Consider the following 17,231-nt stretch of genomic DNA (forward strand, 5'->3'; position numbering starts at 1 on the left):
AGCAGGGGGGCACCACGCTCGAGCATAATAAACTTAGTGTCTTTTGGGAACTCTGCAGTTGTGGACTTTATTTCTGTGCCTCAGCCTAGATTCGAACTGTGCGTGACCTATCAGGTATAATTCGCAGCAGTTGTGTGCGTGTCCTACCAGGTGTAATTCGTAGCACTTGTGTGCGTATCCTACCAGGTAAAATTCGCAGCAGTTGTGTGCGTGTCCCCTCAGGTGTAATTCGTAACAGTTTTGGCGACCACGAAGGGACTCTAGGCTTGCCCCAACAAGCGAGACTACACTCCTCCTCTCGGACAGCTCCAGCCGGCACAGGGTGAGTTCACCTTTGAGAACTCCGAGGAGGCGGGGTGTGAGCCGTCACTTAGGCGATAAGGTGGCACATTTTGTGTCCTTTTGGTAGCTCATTATGGGTTCTGGGCAGAGTGTAAGTAAGGGGACCCCTTTGGCTGAAATTCTCGAGAATTGGGGGAATATTTCTGGTACCCATGGGTTAGGTAAAAAAAAAAAAGCTGTAATCTTGTGCAAGGTTGAGTGGCCAGCACTAACAACTCAAACACCTTTTGACTGGCCACCGGATGGTTCCTTTGCTAGGGAAAATTAACAGCGCTTAGGAAAAGGCTGGAAAACAAAGCTCCAGCCCAGATGGATTATTGGTATGTATGGGACAACTGGGCTTATGCGCATGCGAAAGGACGTCCTCTTTCCTCCTCCTTTTCTTATTCATCTCAGGGGTCTCCAGCCCCACTCTGTGCTATGCCTGCTTCTGCCCCTCCTCCGGCTTACCCTCAGCTTTCTGACTTATGCCCGTCACTTCCTTGCTTGCCAATTAGCCATGCTTTCTGTCCAGGTGACAAGCCTCATGGGGGGAGGACTCAGGTAGCCCTTGTAAGTGAAAATATTTAAGAAGAGAGACCAGGAGGGCTGGGGGCTAGTTAAGAAGCCCACCCTCCTGATGCCAGCTGAAAAGCAATTCAACATTTCATGAATTTACTGGCACAATAGGAATTCTGTTCTGTGTTCTATGTCTTGTCTTGTGGTGTTTGTCTTGTGGCCAGAATTGCTGTGTTTAATTTTTCATAGGACAGTTTAGTTTAAAACTAAATAGAAGGGTTAAATCAAAACGCAGATACTTGTTTTATTCAACTTGGAATACAAAGTGTTTGGATAATATCAAAAAATGTAATATACTAAAGTTTAATACATTTGCTTAAGTAAAAAAAAAAAAAAAATTTCATTGGCCAGGTCTTTTAATTAAAAAAAATTGTTGTTAAAATTTGCACACCAACAGTCTTTGGAAGCAAGGACATGAAAGGTTAACCCATATTATACATGAGATCCTTCTGGCTACCTCACATTTCTAGCCAGAGGGCTGGGGAGGGAGAAAAGCTATTGGACACCAGAGGTTGTACCAAGTGGACTCCTCAAAAGTGGGCGTGCTTGTCCTGGCTTGTTGCTCCAAAGCTCTGTAATAAAGTCATTTTCCTAGAAGGGTGTATGTGGCATACATTAAACAATAAGAACTAAAGTGCTGTATAATGGGCAATGTACATGTGTTCCTTTTTAAACAAAGGTGTATAAGTAAAAAGTGAAAGTTTCCTTTGCAGGTTAATAAAAGCCAAGAAGGGGAAAAGAAATAAAACGAGGACGAGCTAATTCAACGCTGCAGCTGGCAGGCTCGGTCCAAAGATAAAATACTGGCCTGCCCAAGGACACTACTCACAGCTAAGATTTGGCTAATAGCCAAGAAAGAGGGGGGCTTAAATGTGCCCAAGCAGCTGTGAGATCTGCAACACACTGCCAGACATTAATGAAATGTGTTAGGTCTCTGTATTTACAGGTAAAAGAAGTCCTGCTTCAAGAATCCTGAGCAAACCTGCCATTTGTTAAAACCAGGTGACTGGGTCTAAATAAAGGTCCATCAACAAAAGACTACTCTGGCCCCATGCTGGAAAGGCCCTTATTAAGTCCTGCTAACTACCAACACCGCTGTGAAGTGCCAAGGACTGACAGCCTGAACCCATGCTTCTTACTGCAAAAAGACCCCTCCACCTCGAGATGACTTCACTTCGACTACTGATCAGCCTGTCCCTCTTTCTGGGTTTTTTTTCTTTCCTCCTTTTGGACAGCAGGAAAAAAAACAAGGTAAAGTGCTAGTAACCTCTCCCTTGTCCACTGACAAAGCTAACCTGCATTCAGTATTTGCTAAAGAAACCAAAGCACTACAGGGTGATGTGCTAGTAACCTCTCCCCTGTATAATGCAAAACCATGCCTGTTCCAAGAGAGAAGAAGGAACGCCTGCTCTGCTGAAACCACCAAGATCCAAGGATTCCTGACTGCAGAAGACACTGAGACTTGGCCTTAATGGCAAAAACGGAGCATTGTACATTGGCAGGGAGGAAGTTGCAGGATGTATTCTTGGGAATGTGAAGTGAAGTGGTGGGGTGGGTTTATTCCAGAGGCTGAAACCTGTGCTTGTAGGCAAGTATAAATACCAAAAACGCCTTACAGCCACGAACTTTACTCCCACCATCTGCCACCACTCCTTTGCAGGTAAAGGTTCCTGGATCCATCATAGCTACGTTAAGTTGGCGCTGGGACCCCCACCTGACCCTGACAAGCCATTGGACGAGCCACTTCACGAATGAACACCATGACCAACCCATGGACTGAGCTTTCCAGCTACTGGGACCTTCACAGCCCACCAGGACTTTTTGTGTTCCTGTTTATTGGACTTACATTGGGGGTAGTGTTTTTTGTATGGTACAGGGGAGGATGTCGACATTGGTATGGTTTGCCTGGGGGGTCCTCTCCCTATTCCCAAGTCCAGTACAAGGATGGGCGGGCAATAGCTTCTCGAATTTAACCCGCGCTATCAAACGGGGTGTAAATCGAACGCAGTGCTGAATTTGTATTCATACCCCCACATATTTAGGTCAGGGGGTCCCGTTGGTAGGGGTACGTATCCCGCTTAATCAAACACTCCAAACTAAGCTATGGGCAAACACTACATTTAACTGGAATGTTACAATCCAAATATGGTCTATTGATATGGTGGCCCAGGGTAATTATGCTTTACGTGTGTCACGACGTAAGGGCATAAAAAATACAGTTTTTGTAGGGAATTTTGTGGGGTGCAAGGACACCACCCAAATCAGCTCTGGTGCAGAAGGTCCCTCTACCTACTCCAGGACCCCGTGGCCAGTCCCCGAGGGGTCTGGCTGGTATTGGTTATGCAATCACACAGCCTATAAGGTTCTCCCAGCAGGATGGTGTGGTACATGTACCTTAGGGGCTACAGTACCCGCCGTGACAGTACACCAGAACCTGACCCGGGGAGAGATCCGCAATCTAGTATGGAGGGACCGATGAAGTATTCCTTTAAACCCCCTTTCTCAACGGCCCAAAGGCTTTCACTCCTTTGTGCGTTGGTTTCTGCCATGGTTGGGAGTAAGCGAGCTGGAAAAAGCTATAGTTAATATTTCAGCTGCTTTGGAACTAATGGCAAATGCTACTGCAGATGCTCTATCTGCCCTTCAAATTGAAGTCACCCAGCTATCCCAACCTACATTGCAAAACCGCCTAGCCCTGGATTATCCCCTTGCAAATCAGGGCGGGGTCTGTGCTCTGGTCAACTCAAGCTGTTGTGTATTTGTAAATCAGCACCATAGGGTGGAAACTGACATCCACATCCCCAAGCAACAGGCAGCCCTATTCCACCACATCAGCCTCGACACTACCAGCGCCGGATTCCAGAAGGTCTGGGACTGGCTCACCTCATGGCTACCGGATGTGGGGACTTGGGGACGGCGTATTTTGTATTTACTTTTTTTGACTGTTATTGGTTTTGCGTTATTTTTTGTATGCCTGCAATGCTGCAGTATGTGCTGTCGGCAGTTGCTAACCCTGCAGCGTGGTTACTCAGCCCCAATATAGCTTACTGATGTACAAAAAGAAAGGGAGGACTGTTAAGGAAAAGTTAGCACATGTGACTCCATTTTGGTTTGGGGCCCACCATTGTTTAAATGCCAGCACATCATACACCAGGAGGAGTGATCCTTAGATACTGAATCCCTGTGAAAATCCTCCTCCTCGTCTCCAGCCTGCCTTGACTCCCAGTATCTGGTTTTTGTCAGTCTCTAACTCCCTGTCTCTTGGCCTTGATGTGAGGCCTCCCATCCTGATAATAAAAGTTACTGATGCATGGCTTTAGGACCATGCTGTGTAATTAACATACTGGTATAGCACGAGGAATGCACCAAGCAGGGATAGGTGGTAGATAAGACAAGGGTTTGTTTATTGGCTAAGGTTTCCGATGCACGAGGGCAACATGCTTTGCTAAAAAGTATATAACCTTTGTATATTCTGTATTCAGGGTCCCCTCCTGGCTAGCAGGGGGGCACCACGCTCGAGCATAATAAACTTAGTGTCTTTTGGGAACTCTGCAGTTGTGGACTTTATTTCTGTGCCTCAGCCTAGATTCGAACTGTGCGTGACCTATCAGGTATAATTCGCAGCAGTTGTGTGCGTGTCCTACCAGGTGTAATTCGTAGCACTTGTGTGCGTGTCCTACCAGGTGTAATTCGTAGCACTTGTGTGCGTGTCCTACCAGGTGTAATTCGTAACACTAAATTAGCTGTTATCCACCAAGAAAGAGCTCCTGGACTCATTTTCAGTACTTTGGAAGCACTATCTTTCCAGAGCACTGCAGATGTATAAGAATCCTTCTCATTGTGCCTGTATCATCCTGAACTCATTTGCCAGCTTCAGAAGACAAAAATTATCTCCAGGAACCAATGGGACAGAAGCACCTGAATAATGTAGCTGTCCTTCACGTGCAGGCCACATGGGGGGGACATGTGCCCCCCCTTAGCTGGTGCTCCACTTTGTGTCCCTCCAACGTGTTGCCCCTGCCGGGCACAGTACATGTGGGTGAGAGCCAGCCCTGCCCCTCACAGCCATGTCAGCCAAAGGGGGCAGGGAGGGGAAGCAGGTCGCAGAGCAGGTCAGTAGGAGAGCTGGGGTAGAACACAGGGCTCCCTACCCCTGCACCTCACTGCCTCTGCCACGTGATGGGCTAGTGCCAGGAGCAGGGTGGAGCCGCTTTGCTGACTCACCCTGACAGCCAGAGCAGGAGAGGCTCACGGGGCCCCACTCAGGACACAGGCTGGCTGGCTGGCGCTTCGCACTGCCAGAGCTAGGAGAGGAGACTGAGCAGGGGGAAAGCCCCAGGGATGCTCAGAGAACAGCAAGCGCAGGCCTGACTCACAGCTGTGTTTTGTCACCGTGCTACAGGCTGGGGATCCAGCCATGCCCAGCCAGCAGGCGGCCCCGGGCAGCAGGCTCTAGCTTAGAGATGCCATGAGGGCTTGTTTGGAGGACGCTGCTAGGAGCCAGCTCCTCTTCAGCCCATTAGAACAGGGCTCTCGTCCCAGCGCTGCAGATGAGCGGGAGTGGACCTGACGGTCTAGGAATGCCTCCTAACTCTGCACCCGGATGGGCAGCCGAGTCACACACATCCTTTGGGGTTCATGCCCCGGGAGTTACACAGTGAGCCAGAAGGCAGCGAGTCAAACAGGCTCAGTCACAGGGGCTTCAAACCCAGCCCACTGGAAATGTCTGCCGGGTCCAAGGGCTGGTCCCTCTAGCCAGGGAGCAGCTGGGCTGCAGCATCACCTTCACCGCTGGCCCTGTGCTGCCTTGCAGCGCCCGTCCCCAGGCACGCCCCTGGTCCCGCTCCCCGCCAGACTCACCTTGCCTACACCGCAGCAAGAGGCAGGACCCTGTGCTGCCCCAAAGCCTGGCACCTGGCCAGCCTTGCCCTCGAGGCAGGTGAAAGCCAAGGGACGGGCGCCGGAGCCCCAAGGCTGGAACGGCTGGAGCGGGAGCAGACCCCGTCTCTGTGCTAACATGGCTCCCGTCACCCAGCTCCCCCCAGCGAATGTGCCCTGCCAATAACTGGTGCTGGGGGAGGGGGTGCTGCTGTCCGGCCAGGCTCTGGCCCGAACCCTCCTGGAGCCGGGAGGCCACAAGCCCAGGCACGAGAGCAGGAAATGCACAAAGACCCCCCGGCCGGGCACAACAAACTGCCAACCCCAGGTGCTGGGGGAGCATGGCACCAGGCATCACAGCCAACACCCTGGCCTCAACTCTCCTCCTGGGAAAGGAAAATATTTGGGAAAACGCAGGACCCCGACCTCGCATCAGGAAACCCCCCGCGAGCCCCGGCTGGGACGGCTGAGCAGCAGACAGGGTGCTGCTGGAAGATGGCGGTCCTAGCCCAGCACTCCGAGCGCATCAGGATCCCTCCTCGCTAACGCCTCAGACATCATGGCCACGGCCCGGTGCAGCCTGTCCCCACTCAGCTAGTCCCTCACCTACCATCTAAGGGCTGCTCCCTGAGGCCAGCTCCACTACCCACCTGTGACATTTCTAACAGGCTTTCGGTGCTCCCCCCGGCTGCCCCCATGCATGGGGGGGCTCGTAGCCCCTCCCTGCCCCCCCGTTCACTTTGCCACGAGGCCTCCAGAGACCCAGCAGCCGGGCTGGCGGTGTGCAGAGACACTGCCCAGCTGTCCGTCTGTCCGTCTCTTGGGCCTCACTTGTGCAGTGCCCACAGCGGGTCCCGGGCGCTCCGGTAACTCTAATGAGGAGCCCGCCCCAGGGGGCAGCTGCTGCTCTCCCAGGTCTTGTGGTCGGCCCCTGCCCCTTGGCGCTCTGAGCCCCGGGCTCCCACTGGCTCCGTGGCCTAGGAGACGGGAGGGAGCCTTTCGCCCCCCAGGATCGCTGCCAATGCAGCCTCAGCAGGGGGCAGTCGTACATCTGAAGGCCATAAGGGGCAATTGTGACCGGCCTGCCTGCTCTCCTGCATGGCCCAGGCCAGGGAGCCTCCTGCAGCAGCCCTGGGTCCAGCCCAGCCCTGCTGGCGAGCCAGAGCTGAGCGGGAGGCAGAGCCAGCCAGGTTGTATGTAAAGACCCCAAGTGCTGGAATTACCCCCATGGTGAGACCTCTGTGCCTTCTTTCCGTCTGGAGTTCTCTAGCTCCGTGCTTCTCGACCCGGGGGGGACGCGCACCCTGGGGGTACCCAGCGCTCGCCAGCGGGTACTTGAACTCCTTTAGATATCGCCATGGTCTCACAACAGGCTACATAAAAAGCACTAGCCAAGTCAGCACAAACTAACATTTCCTCCAGCCAGTGACTTGTTTCTACTGCTCTATGGACACTAGACACTGACCGTAAGTACGGGAGTTCTGTTCCAGCTGGTTATTGTTCCGTGATGACAATGAGACGTTGGTAATTTGTCAGTAACAGTGTGGCTGGGACACTCCTGGATTTTTATGTCTCATTTTATTAGCAAGTGGTTTGTAAGTGAGGTGAACCTTGGGGTACACGAGACAAACCAGCCTGGGGAGAGGGGCACAGTCGTCTGGAAAGATCGCGAGCCGCTGGCCCTTGTTCTGCCTCTGGCTGCTAGGCTGCAGGGCCCTCTCCCCACGTAGGTACAAAATCACCCCCTAGCCATCTCCTGGGTAAGCTACCCAGCCTGTGCTTGTCCAGTTCATGCCCGCTGCCTCCACACAGAGCAGGCCGCTGTGGGTAGAGGGGCACATCACACCTTAGCCTCGAGTCCAGAGATGCCCCCCCACTCCTGCCAGGAGGCGGAAAACCCACTCCAGCCTGGGCATCCAGCAGACCCAACCCCCTGCCACACACCCACCTGCTCCACCAAACAGGCAACAGGGCACGGAGCATCCTGCTCACCACACCGGCGGGTCCGTCACTGCTCAGGGAGCTGCCAAGATCTGCACTAAAGCAGGGACTGAGTCTTCTTACGCATGAACAACCAAGCCCCCCATGGCCTCCTGTGCGCCGGGTGGGGAGGAGGGGTCGTCTGAGAGGTTACAGGCCCTGCCTGGTCTGTGCGAGGTCAGCCCACTGAGCTGACCTTGGCAGCAGGGGAGGGCCCGGGGGCAGGAATCTGAGCGGCTGTGCTGACTGGGTAAGAAGGGGCAGTCTGGTTCCAAGTCCACTTTCTGGCCCCATCGGCTGTTGCAGAGCCGCAAAGAGATGCCCCCCTGATGCCCCAGGTGGCTTTGGCCAATGGCCTGGTGTCAGCGTCTTGCCCCAAGCCCTGCTCCTGCTCCACGGCACAAAGGGGTTAATCCAGGGTGGCCAGGGAACCCTGCACCCGGTGCCAGTAACACCCAAGCTTGTCCCAGGCACACAGCCTCACTCTGCTCCCTGCTGGAGCCCCCTGGTGCTCCGAGCCAGCTGCCAGGGTGGGTGCCTGCCCCCCAGCGCCAGGCTGCCCCTCCGCTAGCCCACTCGGGGCTCCTGGAGCCTGGCCCTTATCGTCCTCCAGTTCCTCATACTCACTCAAGTTCCCTGCCCCCAGACTTGGCAGGGACTGGGGACCCAGGGCAGGAGCCTGTTTCTCTGCAGGGGCTGCCCGTCTCGACCCCGCTCAGGGCAGACCCAGGAGCAGCAGGAGGGCTGGTGAAAGGAGCCAGGGCTGCTCTCCCAGGTGGGCACAGATCCAGAGCCAAGTTGAGGGCACAGCACTGCGTAAAGGGGAGCAGAGAGCTCCAGGGACCAGCCTGGCAGATCTCCGGGTGGGACAGTGCCCAGCCTCGCCAGGCTGTCTTGGGCCTAGCTCAGAACAGTCTTGTGCACATAGTCTGGGCCACCCAGCCTGCCTCAGGGCCGAGCCCAAGCCCGCCCGGTGCACATCCCTGGGGAGCTGCAGGACAGGAGTGACCCCGTAGATAGCTGCAGCCCCAGCACAGCAGCTGAGCTCTGAGGAAGGGCAGGGGAGAGCAGGCAGTGCCTGGCCTCTCCCAGACGGAGCCAGAGACCCCCTTAGACGCCAGAGACCCCTTTAGACGCGAGCTCAGCCCTGGAGGGCGCCTCAACCTGAGCGTGTGCTGCCCTCTCCTGGCTGCAGCCCGACAGCTCGGGCCTGGCCTGGGGTGCCTAAGGGAGGAACAGTGGGGCGCTGGGGCTGGCAGGGAGGGGACACCTGTGACTGGCCGAAGCTGCTGCCCACCTCAGCGCCCCGCCCCTGCCACTCAAGCAGGGGTGGGGAGAATGCGAATCCGCCAAGGCCAAACACCCACCAGAAGGTGACTCCCTGCCCTGCTCACTGACAGGCCGGCAGCCCCGGCGCATGCAGCTGGGGGCTCCTCTTTGCGTGGGGCTGCAGCCCCTGCAACCTCCCCACCCCAGAGCATGGCCAGGCCCCACTGGGCACGGCACACCCAGCGCTCCAACGCGGGCTGGCCTCCAACCCCCAGCCCAGTGCAGCCTCCGGCAGAGCACTTCCAGGGCCCCAGCCCCACGTCTGCACCCACAGCAACACCCCACACACAGAGACACCCGCATGCATCCCCACACCAGCAACACACAAACGCACGTGCAGATAAATCTCTGCATTAAGCGTCTTCGCAGAACTTTCATATGACTTTGTATTATGCCTCTTCATATAACCTTGTATTAGTCTTTTCATATATAACCTCTATTTTCATACAACTTTGTATCTAGTCCTTTGGTATAGGAACTTGGCATCAAACCCTTATATAGAAACTTTGTATTGAGCCTTGGTATAATGTGATAGCTCTAAGGATAGTTAAATTAGAAGAAACGTCTTTTCGCTAGGAGTAGAATAAGATCTCCCCCCTTTTAATCAATTGCCCTGTTGAATGAAGGAGGTGTGAATGAGTAAAGCGTGGAAGGCAGCACCTCCAGACCACTGCAACGGGTGGAGAGGGGATGGAAGCCAGACCCCAAAACAATTAAACTTGTCAAGTGGGCTTGCTAAAGATCAGACGTATTGACGGCCTTGGGGGTGAGAAGCGAGCACCTTCTTCTGAAAACACCCTCTTTGAAAATAAATGTGGCAGCATGAAGACAACACCCAGAAGGAGGCGCCACAGGTGACCAGCTGACACAGACACAGATTTGGAATCTGGGGTAGATCTGCATGAGAGGGAAGCGGCTATAAATGTGAGGTGTCCTGCAGGGGACCCCGGGTCTCGTCTTCTCAACATCGGAGCATCGACCCAGATCGGCAGAAGCCCGGCTCCGCCCCTCCTGCGTCCAACTCACCTGGCCAGTGAAGTTAAGGGGAGCAACTAGTTGGTAACAGTAACAAGCAGAGCGTGCTTCTGTGTGAGCGCAGGAGTGTGATATGGACCATACGCCTACGGCACAGCGCTGATTGACACATGGGTCACCAATAAATGCGGCGCTTTGCCTCACTCCCCCGAAAAGATCCTGTGCAGTGCTTTAAGTACAACACACACACACGCACACACAGAGACAAGCGCAGACACACGTCCCCACCCAAAGTCACACACACACACACACACGCATACACGGACACACGTACGCACAGAGACACATGCACACCACCCCACCCACAGCAAGACACGCACACGCACACACAGATGCACACGCAAACATCCCCACCCACAGCAACACACACACGGCCACAAGCTCCACCCACTTCCCCACAGAGCAGCTGCATGGGAGGGGGACACCCCTGCCCTGAAGCCAGGCTCCTTCTCAGGGCTCACCCGCCCCATAGCCCCTGACCAGTGCATTCTGCTCTGGGGCAGCGGGAGCCTTTGCCCCCTACCTACATGGGAGGGAACTGGATGGGCTCCAATGGGTAAGGGTGATGCCAGCCTCCCCCGCTGTCCTGACTGCCGCCAGCGGCCAGTGCCAGGGGCCCCAGAGGGAATGAACAGAACAGGGAATCATCAAGTGATCCATCCCCTGTCGTCCATTCCCAGCTTCTGGCAAACAGAGGCTAGGGACACCATCCCTGCCCAGTCATGATTTTATAGACCTCTATCCTATCCCCCCTTAGTCATCTCTTTTCCATACTGAAAAGTCCCAGTCTTATTAATCTCTCCTCATACGGAAGCTGCTCCAAACCCCTAATAATTTTTGTTGCCCTTTTCTGAACCTTTTCCAAGTCCAAAATATCTTTTTTGAGATGGGGCGACCACATCTGCACACAGTATTCAAGATGTGGACATCCCATGGATTTATACAGAGGCAATATGATATTTTCTGTCTTCTTATCTATCCCTTTCTTAACGATTCCCAACGTTCTGCTGGCTTTTTTGACTGCCGCTGTACATCGAGTGGATGTTTTCAGAAAACTATCTACAGTGACTCCGAGATCTCTTTCTTGAGTGGTAACAGCTAATTTAGACCCCATCGTTGTATATGTATAGCTGGGATTATGTTTCCCACTGTGCATTACTCTGCATTTACCAACATTGAATTTCACCTGCCATTTTGTAGCCCAGTTACCCAGTTTTGTGAGATCCCTTTGTAGCTCTTCGCAGTCTGCCTGGGACTTAACTATCTTGAGTAGTTTTGTATCATCTGCAAATTTTGCCACCTCACTGTTTACCCCTTTTTCCAGATCATCTATGAATAGGTTGAATAGGACTGGGCCCAGAACAGACCCCTGGGGGACACCACTATTTACCTCTCTCCATTCTGAAAACTGACCATTTATTCCTACTCTTTGTTTCTTGTCTTTTAACCAGTTACCAATCCATGAGAGGACCTTCCCTCTTATCCCATGACTCCTTACTTTGCTTAAGGGCCTTTGGTGAGGGACCTTGTCAAAGGCTTTCTGGAAATCTAAGAACACTATATCCACTGGATCCCCCTTGTCCACATGCTCTCTCAAAGAATTCTAGCAGATTGGTGAGGCATGATTTCCCTTCACAAAAACCATGTTGACTCTTCCCCGACATATCATGTTCATCTATATGTCTGACAATTCTGTTCTTTACTATAGTTTCAACCAGTTTGCCCAGCAGTGAAGTCAGGCTTACCGGCCTGTAACTGCCTCTGGAGCCCTTAAACTGAACAGTCCTGGTCTTTTTAATCTCTCCTCATATGGAAGCTGTTCCATCCCCCTAATCATTTTTGTTGCCTCTCTCTTTATTTTTCCAATTCTAATGTATCGTTTTTGAGATGGGTCGACCAGAACTGCCCGCAGTATTCAAGGTGGATTTCTAGAGTGACTTTATGTTATTCATTGTCTTATTATCTATCCCTTTCCAACAGTTCCTAACATTGTTCTCTTTTTTGACTGCCGCTGCATACTGAGTGGATATTTTCAGAGAATTATCCACAAGGACTCCAAGTAAGCCTGTAATTGCCAGGATCGCCTCTGATAATAGCTCATCTTAATTAATTAGTCTCTTACAGTTTGTTTGGCAACTTCCACCTTCTCTGTATGTATATATATCTCTTCTAACTCTATGTTCCATTCTATGCACCCGATGAAGTGAGCTGTAGCTCACGAAAGCTTATGCTCAAATAAATTGGTTAGTCTCTAAGGTGCCACAAGTCCTCCTGTTCTTTTTGCGGATACACACTAACACGGCTGCTCCTCTGAAACCTTTTTAAAAATTGGCATCACATTAGCTCCCAGTCATCTGGTCCAGAGGCTGATTTAAGCGATAGGTTACACACCTCAGCTGGCAGTTCTGCAATTTCATATTTGAGTTCCTTCAGAACCCTTGGGTGATACCTTCTGGTCCTGGGGACGTACTGCTGTGTAATTTATCAATTCGTTCCCAGACCTCCTCTGCTAACACCACAGTCTGGGACAGTTCCTCAGATTTGTCACGTAAAGAGACTGGCTCAGGTGTGGGGATCCTTAGGGAGGGTGAGGGGCCCAGCACCTGTAGGAGGCTTGTGAGCCTACTGAAAGGGTCCTTGGGTCCCCCACCCTCCCCAACACAGCCCAGCAGTCATCGCTGAAGCTGCAGTCAGGGCTGGGCTGGGTGAGTGACAGACGCGCACAAGACAAACACGTGTGTGAGCCATGCATACCTGCAGCCCCTCCCGGGTCTGGCTCACATGTCAGACTTGGAACTAGCACCTTCCCCAGCAACCCCAAGCAGAGGGGTGGCATGGGGGGGAGGCCCTGGCTCACTTGCTGGCGAGGGGACGTCCCAAATGGCTGCTCCTAGCTATCCACCAGCTTTGCTCTTGGCCCCGAAGCAGCAACTCTGCACGTTCAGCCAGGTCCTGGTAATACCAGGGCATCAAGGGTAAGGAGCTGGGCCAGCCTAGCCTAGGTAGGCCTCTTGCCTGCCCGTGCCCCTGGCTACGGCCAGCTGCCCAGCAGCAGCACTCAGCCTGTCCCCCTGCCCACCTCTCAAGCCCCTGGGGCGCAGCATTCTCTGTCCCCAGACCCGAGCGCAGACAGCAGCTAGAAGGGTCCCAGCTCCGGAGCATGAGACCCAGCTCACTCCACGCACCTTTGCCTCACTCCACCCTGCAGTTCCCGGGCCTGAGGCCTGCCCCGTGCTCAGCCTCATAGCAACTCTGCTCCGCGAAAGCCCCAGGCAGAGCCACTCGAAGGAACAGCCAGAGGCTCTTACCAGCTGTGAGGATCTGCACCTTCCAGGGGTGCTGGGCCATGAGCCGCTGGTACGACCTCCACAGCGCTGCCATCCCGCCTGCAGCCAGCTGGATAAGAGAAGGCAGAGGTAAGTCACACTGCCCTGTTCCCCCTCCTCGCCCAGCAGTCCCCTCTGCAGCCTTCCCAGTGGCCGGCATGGCAAGTGAGAGACTGCGTCTGTTTAACGGTGGCACAGACTCCCGGGGCAGGAAGTGGAGGAGAATCAGCCCCCGGCCAGTGTGAGAGTGCCTAGGGCAGGGCCCACGTGTATACCAGGTCAGGCTTCAGTCCTGTGTCCTCCTGTAGGCCAGTGCTCACAGCACCACACTGGGCACGGGTGGGCAACTGCCCCAGGACACGCTCATCTCCAGCACCACCTGCTCCCCCAGCCCAGTGCCAAGCAGGTCCAAACCAAGGGTGGAGAGCAGAGATATCCATGCCAAGGTGCCAGGTCACACACTTGGGGACTAACAACCAGAATCCCTGCTCTAAGCTGGGGACGTCTCCCTTGGAAGCAATGGAGGAGGAGAGACCTGGGTGTAGGGGTCGATCACAGGGGGACTATGAGCCGCCAGCGTGATGCGACCGTGGAAAAGGCTAACACAGTCCTAGTGTGCATCAGGCGAGGGATTTCCCGGAGAGACGGGGCAGCGTTAGTATCGTTATACCAGGCACTGGCGAGCCCTCAGCTGGAGCACTGTGGGCAGGGCTGCTCTGCCAGGGGAAGGACGCTGAATTCAGGCTGGAAGAGGTGCAGAGAAGGGCGACGAGGCTGATGGGAGGAATGGAGAACCTGCCTTACGGGAGGAGACTCAACGAGCTCGGCTTGTTTAGCCTGACCAGACGCAGGCCGAGGGGAGATGGGACTGCTCTCTCCAGATCCATCCCAGGGATAAACACCGGGCTGGGAGAGGGGTTGTTGAAGCAAAGCGCCCACGTGGGCACAGGAACACGTGGCTAGAGACTAGCCATCAGCAGGTTCAGACTTGCAATTCGATGGAGGTTTCTCACCACCAGAGGAGTGAAGTTCTGGAGCAGCCGCCCAAGGGGAGCAGTGGGGGAAAACCCCGAACTGGCTTCCAGCCTGAGCGTGATCGGTTTATGGAGGGGGTGGTGTGATGGGGCTGCCAATGGGGCTGCCTACGATGGCATGGAGCTGATCTGCGACCGCTAGCAGGAAATCTCCCCAACGGCCGGTGATGGGGCACCGGGGGGAAGGGCTCTGAGTTGCTGCAGAGAATTCTTTCCCAGGTGTCTGGCTAGTGGGTCTCACCCACGTGCCCAGGGTCTAACTGATCCCCAGATTTGTGGCTTGGAAGGAATTTTCCCCGGGTCAGATTGGCAGAGACCTGGGGTGGGGGGGCAGGGGGGAGGTTCGCCTCCCTCTGCAGCCTGGGGCCCAGGTCACTCGCTGGTTTGAAGTTGTGTGAATAGTGGAGTCTCTGTCACGTGAAGTCTTTAAACCATGATTTGAGGACGTCAGTGACTCAGCCAGAGGCCCTGGGTCTACCACAGGGGCGGGGGGGTGAGGTTCTGTGGCCTGCCATATGCAGGAGGTCAGGCTAGATGATCACAACTGGCCCGTCTGGCCCTAAAGTCTCTGAGTCCAAGAGCTGCGGCTGCAGGCAACAAATCCACCCAGTGAGGCACTTGCCCAGGCCGGCTGCCCTGGCTGCTGGAAAGCCTCTAGCAGAGATTTAATGAGAGCCGAAATGCCCTTCGCTGGTCTCTCCTCACTCCCCTCCCTGCCTGCGTGCCCCAGTGCTGGGGGCTGGGCGGGGGCAGGAGGAGAAGCCAGGGAAGAGGATTTTCTTTTCAAGCTCTTAATGGGAAAGTGTCCAGGTGACTGGCCTTAAACTGCACCCCCTGCCTGAAGCTCGTTACATGGGCCCAGCACAGACGCCTCTCACCCCCGGATGAAGGGCTGGCCCTAGGCAGTGCGGGGTTGCCAGACTTCACCTGGTCTCTCCTCTCTGAGAGTGCCAGCGCCTACCAGGAAGAGGTCAGGCCCCTCGTGCCTGGCGCTTGCTGAGCCCAGTGCTGGGCCCCCTGGCGCTCTGGGGCAGGTGCTGCCCCATCTCCTGCACAGACACACCCAGCGCCCCGGCCCGCTGTCACTGGCCGAGGACACACGAGGGAAGCGGGGCCACTGGGAGGAGGCACTTTCTGAGCTGTCCCAGTCTCTGGGCAGCTACGGGACCCCAGGGAGGGGTGCAGACTCGGGGCGTTGGGGCCAGTCCTGCTCCCCGGCGCTGGGGTGCTGCGCTCAGCTCCCAGGACCTCATTCCCAGCTCACGGGAAGCTCGGAGACCAGCCCCCCCCTGGAGTGCCGCCCCCCAAGCTGTGACAGCCCCCCCCATGTGACCTGACCCCGCCCCCCAGCTGTGACAGCTCCCCCATGACCTGACACCACCCCCTACTGCCCCCTGTGACTTGACCCCACACCCCAGCTGTGACAGCCCCCCATGTGACCTGACCCCCCAACTGACAGCCCCCCATGACCTGACCCCCCCGTGACCTGACCCCACCCCCTAGCTGTGACAGCCCCCTGTGACCTGACCCCACTCCCTACTGCCCCGTGACCTGACCCCCCCACTGCCTCCTGTGACCCCACCCCCCAGCTGTGACAGCCCCCCATGTGACCTGACCCCCCAGCTGACAGCCCCCAGTGACCTGACTCCCACATGACCTGACCCCACCCCCCAGCTGTGAAAGCCCCCCCATGACCTGACACCACCCCCTACTGCCCCCTGTGACCCCACCCCCCAGCTGACAGCCCTCCATATGGCCTGACCCCCCCAGCTGACAGCCCCCCATGACCTGACTCCCCCCTGTGACCTGACCCCACCCCCCAGCTGTGAGAGCCCCCTGTGATCTGACTCCACCCCCTACTGCCCCGTGACCTGACCCCCCCACTGCCCCCTGTGACCCCACCCCCCAGCTGACAGCCCTCCATGACCTGACTCCCCCCTGTGACCTGACCCCCCCACATGACCTGACCCTACCCCCCAGCTGTGACAGCCCCCTATGACCTGACCCCACCCCCTACTGTCCCGTGACCTGACCCCTGTGACCCCACCCCCCAGCTGACAGCCCTCCATGACCTGACTCCCCCCTGTGACCTGACCCCCCCACATGACCTGACCCTACCCCCCAGCTGTGACAGCCCCCTATGACCTGACCCCACCCCCTACTGTCCCGTGACCTGACCCCTGTGACCCCACCCCTCAGCTGACAGCCCCCCATGACCTGACTCCCCCCTGTGACCTGACCCCACCCCCAGCTGTGACCCCCCCAGCTGTGACAGCCCCTCCTTGACCTGACCCCCCACGTGACCTGACCCCACCCCCTACTGCCCCATGTGACTAACCCCCCCACGTGACCTGACCCCCCCAGCTGTGCCTGCGCCCCACGTGACCCCGCCCCGCTGACACCCCCGGGGGCCGGGTCCCCTGGTGAGAACAACGCCCGGTGACGTCATTAACACCGCCCATCCCCCCCGTACCTGTGCCACCGCCTCCAGCCCGCCCTCCGCAGCCTATTGGCGCAGCGGGAAGTGACGTCCACGCACACTTCCGGTTACTGGGGTCCAAGAGCCCGATGACTTCCGGTCACATGCACACGTGGGCGGGCCTTACACGTCACGTGACACTCAGGGACCGGCCCCCCTGCACAAGGGGCTGAGCGGAGCCCCGCCCCCACCTGCCGGGGGGGGGGCGCGACCCTCTGACGCCCCCCCTCCCGGGCTCCGGATCTGGCCGCGGGGCGGGACCCCGGGGGG

General features: G+C 55.9%; 1 protein-coding gene across 3 annotated transcripts in view; it reads right to left on the reverse strand.

Annotated features, from left to right (window-relative positions):
• Window positions 1-17,044, reverse strand: part of MPV17 (mitochondrial inner membrane protein MPV17) — a 55,936-nt gene extending 38,892 nt beyond the window's left edge. For all 3 annotated transcript variants that reach the window (XM_037893622.1, XM_037893621.1, XM_037893620.1), the window contains exons 1-2: window positions 16,956-17,044; window positions 13,431-13,518 (exon numbers count right to left, since the gene is read on the reverse strand). In XM_037893622.1, coding sequence (XP_037749550.1) covers window positions 13,431-13,503 — 73 coding nt within the window. In that variant the 5' untranslated portion in view covers window positions 13,504-13,518; window positions 16,956-17,044. The remainder of the gene's footprint in view (window positions 1-13,430; window positions 13,519-16,955) is intronic.
• Window positions 17,045-17,231: the final 187 nt, after the last annotated feature.

The sequence above is a fragment of the Chelonia mydas genome, chromosome 3 (assembly GCF_015237465.2).
Source record: "Chelonia mydas isolate rCheMyd1 chromosome 3, rCheMyd1.pri.v2, whole genome shotgun sequence".
NCBI lineage: Eukaryota > Metazoa > Chordata > Testudines > Cheloniidae > Chelonia > Chelonia mydas.